The 6,564-nt window shown below is 35.3% G+C and overlaps 2 protein-coding genes across 3 annotated transcripts in view; both read right to left on the bottom strand.

Moving 5' to 3' along the window:
* Positions 1-19: 19 nt before the first annotated feature.
* Positions 20-3,823, bottom strand: LOC110814591 (uncharacterized). Its single transcript, XM_022042103.2, has 6 exons — positions 3,474-3,823; positions 2,783-2,810; positions 1,598-1,828; positions 1,176-1,239; positions 1,028-1,087; positions 20-312 (listed from the first exon to the last, which is right to left on the bottom strand). The coding sequence occupies exons 1-6, from the start codon at positions 3,608-3,610 to the stop codon at positions 257-259; spliced, it is 576 nt and encodes a 191-aa protein (XP_021897795.1). The 5' UTR covers positions 3,611-3,823; the 3' UTR covers positions 20-256.
* A 177-nt stretch (positions 3,824-4,000) lies between these two features.
* The window catches only part of LOC110814552 (MLO-like protein 6), a 4,190-nt gene continuing 1,626 nt past the window's right edge, over positions 4,001-6,564 (bottom strand). The window contains exons 6-15 of one of the 2 annotated variants that reach the window (XM_088212405.1): positions 6,250-6,338; positions 6,029-6,103; positions 5,828-5,922; positions 5,670-5,719; positions 5,514-5,554; positions 5,269-5,442; positions 5,122-5,157; positions 4,955-5,022; positions 4,818-4,878; positions 4,001-4,727 (exon numbers count right to left, since the gene is read on the bottom strand). In XM_088212405.1, the coding sequence (XP_088068531.1) occupies positions 4,278-4,727; positions 4,818-4,878; positions 4,955-5,022; positions 5,122-5,157; positions 5,269-5,442; positions 5,514-5,554; positions 5,670-5,719; positions 5,828-5,922; positions 6,029-6,103; positions 6,250-6,338 (1,139 nt within the window). In that variant the 3' untranslated portion in view covers positions 4,001-4,277. Of the gene's footprint in view, positions 4,728-4,817; positions 4,879-4,954; positions 5,023-5,121; positions 5,443-5,513; positions 5,555-5,669; positions 5,720-5,827; positions 5,923-6,028; positions 6,104-6,249; positions 6,339-6,564 lie in introns of both variants that reach the window. The other variant, XM_088212403.1, reaches the window with a different exon arrangement.

The raw sequence follows: 6,564 nt of genomic DNA, 5'->3' as shown, positions 1-6,564 counted from the left end.
CACATACAGCTAAAACAGGTAAAATAATTTTTTCAGACTTTATTTGCAATCTCACCGGAAAAGTTCAGTAACCAAATCAATAAACTGAAGTGGCCTACTCGTTCAACATTATATGTGTAAAGATATATTCACCGGAAGCAAGACTAATACATCCCATTACAGAAGGGGAAAGGAAACAAAAGTCATTCATCCAAGCTTTACATGGAAATCTGTATGGGAAAAAAGAAAGCAAAAGTTTTGTCGTCCGCGCTGCTGATCAGCTCTCAACTGCTTCCCCGGAAAAATACTGCTTCTGGACCGTTTGTCTGTAATCTGTTTAAATATAAGGAAAGTTCACGGCACATAAGGTAGATTCTAACTTCCAGAATGCTCAAGCGAGGGAAACAAGGCTATAGAACTATGTAAGTCAATGTTCAGAAGATTCAGAGTGATAACAGTGTTAAGAACTTCGAATGAATCCTAATCCTAAGAGTAGAAAAGCCCAAAAACTAAAATATTTTCCCCCTCCACCTCTCCTTTTTTTATTTTAGAAGACTGTATTGTGTTTTCATTTCTAGTTAGACAAACATTAATTTGGAAAATGAAAATTAAAAATAACTTTTCACTGTTAACCATGGCCTTTTGTAAAGGAAAAGCATGTCTATAGAAATTATTGCTACAGTTCAATGATTGCCTTTTTATTTATTTATTTCGTTATAGAGGAACAGAATGACACAAGGCCTGATAAAATTTTACAGTTAAAGCACAATTTTAGAACTTTTAATCAGCAATCTTCCGTCCCCACATGTTCTCAGGAACAGATTGCGCTTCTTGGTATCTTTCTGAATCAAGGCCCATAGATCTTTTCTAGCCTACCTTTGTCTATCATGCAAAGAGATTGGACTGGATGGCTATTTGGGGATGATATCTTATCCTACTCCCAGGTATTCTCTCTCTAAATGGATTCTTTTTCTTTTCTGATTAAAAATAGAGATCTATTTTCTCGGAAGCAGAAAAATTAGATGAGAGATAAAGATCGTTATCTGACCTTCCTTATTTTTCCACAACGCAGCAGCAAAGCTGTTGAGTGGACTCTCTAGATTGGGCTCTGCACGTAAGAAGTTAGTAATTAAGCAACTAAAGTTAAAGAACTTCCAGAGTTTAAAATTAAGCATCCAAGGAAAGCGAATAAAGACCTCCCAATAGACTTTGAATTGACAAAAGAATTGTTCTACAATCGTAAGCAGAAGACCATTTATCCTGGGGCAACAAAATAGTAATATAAGGAACCATGAAGCAGAATATCAACATCATTTTACATTCTTTAAAATATGGAATAAGAGTGTATAAAGAAATAATGAAACTAGAATAGCAAAAAGTTAAATTTTTTTCAGCCTTAGAAAATAACTTTGGAAGACTTTACAAAATTCTATTTTATGCCCAAGATCCTTCCAGTACTCTATATAACTGACCTAGGTAGCCCCAAATGTATCCAACTGACTCTTACGGCACTAATAGCCAAGATCATAAAAATTGGTCCAAGTGCTAATCCCAAAGCAAGAAGGTTTTTGTGTTTGTTTTTCCTGCAAATATCATCCTTTAACAAGCTGATTAATACCTGAAGGATGTCAAGACAGATGTTGCCAAATTGATCAACATTTGGATGGAAGCACATGGTCTCAAACTTGACTTGCGGTGGCTTGAATGGGTAATCGAGGGGAAAACGCAAGGAAAGTTTGTATGATAGACCATCATACATTGTTCCTTTTCCACCCTCAATTGTACCAATCCACGTAAAAATACTCTCACCTTCAGGAAATGCTGACACTCCTAGATCTCCTCCACCCATCTGCAGAAACAGACAAATATGCATTTGGGTGAAAAGCCACTAATACTTCAGCATGCAATTACTCTTCCTTAGCCATAGTCCGGGTGTGAAGCATAGATTCAGTCCCATAGAGCCATTTATAAATGATTCAATGATTTCTATATAATAGAAGCACCGATAAGCTATTCAACTCTTAAGAACTGAGCCATGTCCATAACAATGCTTGTTGATGTGAAAACCCAGACCATCTAGAGCACAATTTACTTGTTTAACTTCAGTGGTAAACATTTAATTATCATAGTCACCAAAATAGAAACTTTCCACACCATACAAGAAGAATACAATAAGTCCTCCCAACAGTGTTTAGATAATAACAGCAGGATGCTAAAACAACTATTAACCAGTGGTAATCTCATCCGTGTCACACACCTTCCTTTAATGAAATAATGGACAGAATGTTACCCTCGTTTGAGCCTAGGAACTTCCATATTAAAGTGAAAGACTCTGTAATCAGGCAAGAGTTTAGCAGCATATTTCAAACACTCAGAATGAAGCACTAAGTATTCCTTCAAGAATTCTGCCAGAAAAAACAATTACTAGCATAACAAACTACAGAATTATCCTACACCAGTTCTTTTAGCTAGCTGAAAATCGTATTGTTCCATTAAGATTACGAATTAAATTATCTTTTGCCAGGTAGCAGAATTTTTTAACTGCCTGTAGTCCGACTAACTCTTATTTCCTTGGAGAAGTATGCATAAGAACCTAGCACGACAAAACTATTGCATGATTATACAAATAACTAAAATTCTCAAAAGAAAGACTGAGTTGCTTAACATTTTCTCTCTTTTCCTATCATAAAGTTAAGATTGAAAACAGATTATGAAATTCAGAGGAAAAAGTGGCATAACTAGCAAGAAATGGAAATAAGAAACAGAATTTTTGGAAGAAGCACTGGGAACACGATCTCCATACCATGAGAGACATCAACTCCTTCTGAAGCCTGCAAAAGAATAATGGAATCACCTTGAAACCCTAAGCAACTGTTTATTTCACGAACAAGTACACACAAACAGGGAGAGGCAACTACATCGAACCAAAAAGAATCATTGATTTTAAATTAAAACAATTTCATGTAATAGTTTCGGGCCAGGCAATATGGTTTCAATAGACTGTAAAAAGATTTTTTTTCCTCTTGCTTTCCATTTATTTTCATGACAATCAAAAACAAGAATGGCAAAAAAGTGTACAGACTAGATAAAATTAAAGCGAAACATGAACAAAAGCAGAGAAACCAAAGAAGGCCTATATAAAGAAAAGAAATTCAAAATCTTATACATCAGAAGTTCGTTATCTTAAAACCCAGGAAACCAACAAAAACCACTCAGCTAATCCTGTAAAATCAGTCCTCCGATATTTCAACTTCATATATTCTCTATAATCTAACATGAAGCTCAGTATTTACTACTTGCAATTCCTCTACTCTCCCCTCCCTAGATTTTCCTTCGAAGCAAACAGACCAAATGACAAAATCAAAAAATCCTAAAGCTCATCCATCTCTCTTTCTTTTCTTCCTTTAGACTCTGTTATTTCTCTTTTCGACGTTTTCCCGGGAAACAAACGGAAATTCAAAGAAGAAAATGTTCGGACCAAAACGAATAATGACCTCTGAGAAACGGAGAAGGTGTCAAAAGGGTTAGGAGTAGCAGCGGGCTGCTTGGAAGCAGCTGCAGGAGAACGGCGCGGATGGTGCGGCGGCGAGATCGGCGAGTTGTCGACCGTCGGATTGTGCCGGACCTCCATGACCGATAGATCAAGACGGATCTCAAATTTACAACCAAAAAAAAAAATGAACGGAAGACGATCAATTAATCAATTCAACCAATTTACTTGATCAATCGACCGATCGATTGTTCTTTTCTTTTACAACGAAGAGATTAGAGATGCGTTCTTGAGAATTTATTTTATTGTATACGATATAATATTTCTAATTCCGGGTTTACCAGTGTGATCGTGCGTCTCATATTTATATTTATTGGATTATTTTATTTATTTTAATTGCTAACTAATTGATAATTATTATATATTAAATTTATTTTTACGAATAGATAATATTAAAAATTAATATATAATCATAATTATCTTTTGCTTAATAAAAATTAATTATCATAAAATGGGTTTAAAGATTTAAGATTTGGGTAATATGGAAAAATATCATAAATCAAAATTTATATCTGTACAAGATACAATAGGGAAGTAGAATACGGAGTTCTTGGAGAAATTGACAGAGTCTTAACATTCTCCGATCAAGTGCATATAATCGATTACCTATGCATTAGTTGCAGAAATTTGATCTTGATGAGGCTCAAATGCATGCGATCATCATGTATAAGAAATGCAGACATGATATGTGGTTAGTAGTAACATACATATATATATATATGTGTGTGTGTGTATATAAGTAGGTTGATCACTTGCTGAAGCTGAATTCTGATGAACCTATATTGATTTCTCGTTGCGTCCTAATAGCAGCAGGCCCCGGAGGCAGCTGACCGGAGACTGGTTCTGCCATTGCTGGCCTATTTTGTCCTCCAAGACTATCCGAATGTTTGGCTTCATCGGAGTCACTTATCTCGTGATATCCCGGAGAATTTTGCAACGCCTCGGGATCCCATTGATCGTTGTCGAAGTTGGAATTCCTCGGAGAGTTTTGGTAGCTGTCAACACTGCGGTGATTGTAATTGTGCAAGAGATGAACTGGTGACATGCCGTGGGTAGGAGTTGTTGGCCGGCTAGAAAATGGCGTCGTAGCCTCGGAATTCCTACCGTGTTTCGTGTGTTTCTTTGCTGTTTGACGCCAACTTTTAAGTGCCGTTGCTACTCTCTCGTTGAAAATTGTAGGTTTCATTGTCGATCCCATCTGTAATTTACAGATCAGTAATTTTAATCCTGGCTAGTTTGATCTCAATTCTGAATTTTTACGATGGTTAATGTTTTTTCTTGTTCTCACCTGGGTCACAAGTGCGTAGAGAGGCAGAGTCACGTAACTACAAAGAACCTGTATGAGGACCCTGAAAATTTTTGAAACATGTTACTTACAGTCCGAGACTAGGCACTGAAATTACTGCAGTTGAAAAGAAGAATTACCCCATGGAGATTCTAATAATGATATCTTCCAATCGTTGGTGGAAGCAGGTTCTTATGGTAAACTCGTACTGAAAAGAACAATGAAATCAAACAAAATTAGAAAAGTTGCTGCTCTTAAATTCTGATGCCAAGAACCCTTTTCTGAACTCTGAAATAATTAAATTTACCGTTGCCCAGATGAAGAAAGCAAGCTGAAATGCATTCTGCAGGTTTAAAAAAAAAAAAAAAGAAAATTTAACTAATGTTAAAGAAATAGATCGAGTAAAAAGTAATATATAGATTTGAGAATTTTTTTTCCTTTTCGAGAAATTTACCGTAAAGAGTACGAGATGAATTAAGAAGAGGATAAATTGAGGACGTCCGAACCAGAAAAGATCGTCTCCGGGCTGGACAACTGGAGCGCCTTTAACCACATCTCCCCTCTCTTGAATCCTCAATCCCAATTTTGTTATTGTAACTTGAAGTTTGGCTCCAACCAGCAAAATTACCTGCATCGGCAACACGTTAGTTGATCTTGGGTATGTGTATAAATCGAGTTAGACGAATTCGCAATACTTACAATTAAGGGGATAAATGGGAACCAAAGATATGAAAACCATCCTGTTTGATCATAGTAAAGAACATATACAGTTAGTGATTATGATTCAGAATTGATTAAACTAAAACAAGGTAATGAATTGGTTACTAGTTTCCTTAGAACACTGTTAGTGCTTACCATGAGTATTAGTTAGAAGAAACAATACAGCAATGAACCAGATAACAGGACTGCAAAACGCAAAAGCAAATAATTAAGTCTTAGGAATTACAAACCAATTATATATCCATATATATATATATATGAGCTTATACAATTGATATATATATAGCACAGACCTGATCCCCACCACAACTTTGAAATCCTCTTCTAATGATCTCTTAATGTACTTCTGGAAATCGAATTTGGTTTCGCTACCGGGTGGCAAATGTGCCTGAAATCATGCACACACACACACACACACATATATATATATATAAATTAACCATCTTATATGTACATATGTATACATATATCAGAATACTTTTTTGATTAATTACCGCGATAAATCCATGTCTGAGTGTGAGGTAATCAACTTTGGTAACTGATCCAAAGAACTGTCTGAAGAAACAGACCTGGTATGTAAAAACATCTCGTAAGCATTTACCGTAGAAGTTACAGACTCTAATATTTACTGTATATATAAAAGCTTCATCTTATCATATTAAACTCAAAAATGGTGATATAGAAATGAAATTTCAGATCTTGATGTAGCCCTCACAATCCAAATGGTGATCGGAAATTGACTCCAACAATTCAGATGCCGACGACCAAACGAAGTATCCCTTGCAAATCTGAACCTCTCTGGATCTGTAAATTACAATTTGAATTATAATTATACATATTGTTTTAATAAAAATACACTGGTATCATTAGTCATTAGATACATATATATATATATATAAATAGTTAATAAATTATAATTATACATAGAAATATGTGTGTGTATATATACACAAACTACAGATAAATACAGAAATAAAGCTAGTGGACCAGTTGAGAACAAAGTTGTCTTATAAAATTTAAGGGATTGAAA

Source organism: Carica papaya, chromosome 2 (assembly GCF_054855325.1).
Source record: "Carica papaya isolate Zhongbai chromosome 2, ASM5485532v1, whole genome shotgun sequence".
NCBI classification, from domain to species: Eukaryota; Viridiplantae; Streptophyta; class Magnoliopsida; order Brassicales; family Caricaceae; genus Carica; species Carica papaya.
This window is presented reverse-complemented; position numbering and strand designations above follow the sequence as displayed.

Bases quoted from the DNA above. Each gene is read 5' to 3' on its own strand.
- LOC110814591 (XM_022042103.2), bottom strand. From the start codon at position 3,610: ATGGAGGTCCGGCACAATCCGACGGTCGACAACTCGCCGATCTCGCCG. The intron at 1,240-1,597 runs GTATTAATCAGC...TTGTTGCCCCAG, and splicing joins TCTGTCTTGACATCCTTCAG to GATAAATGGTCTTCTGCTTA. The intron at 313-1,027 runs GTCAGATAACGA...ATATTTAAACAG, and splicing joins GTTGTGGAAAAATAAGGAAG to ATTACAGACAAACGGTCCAG.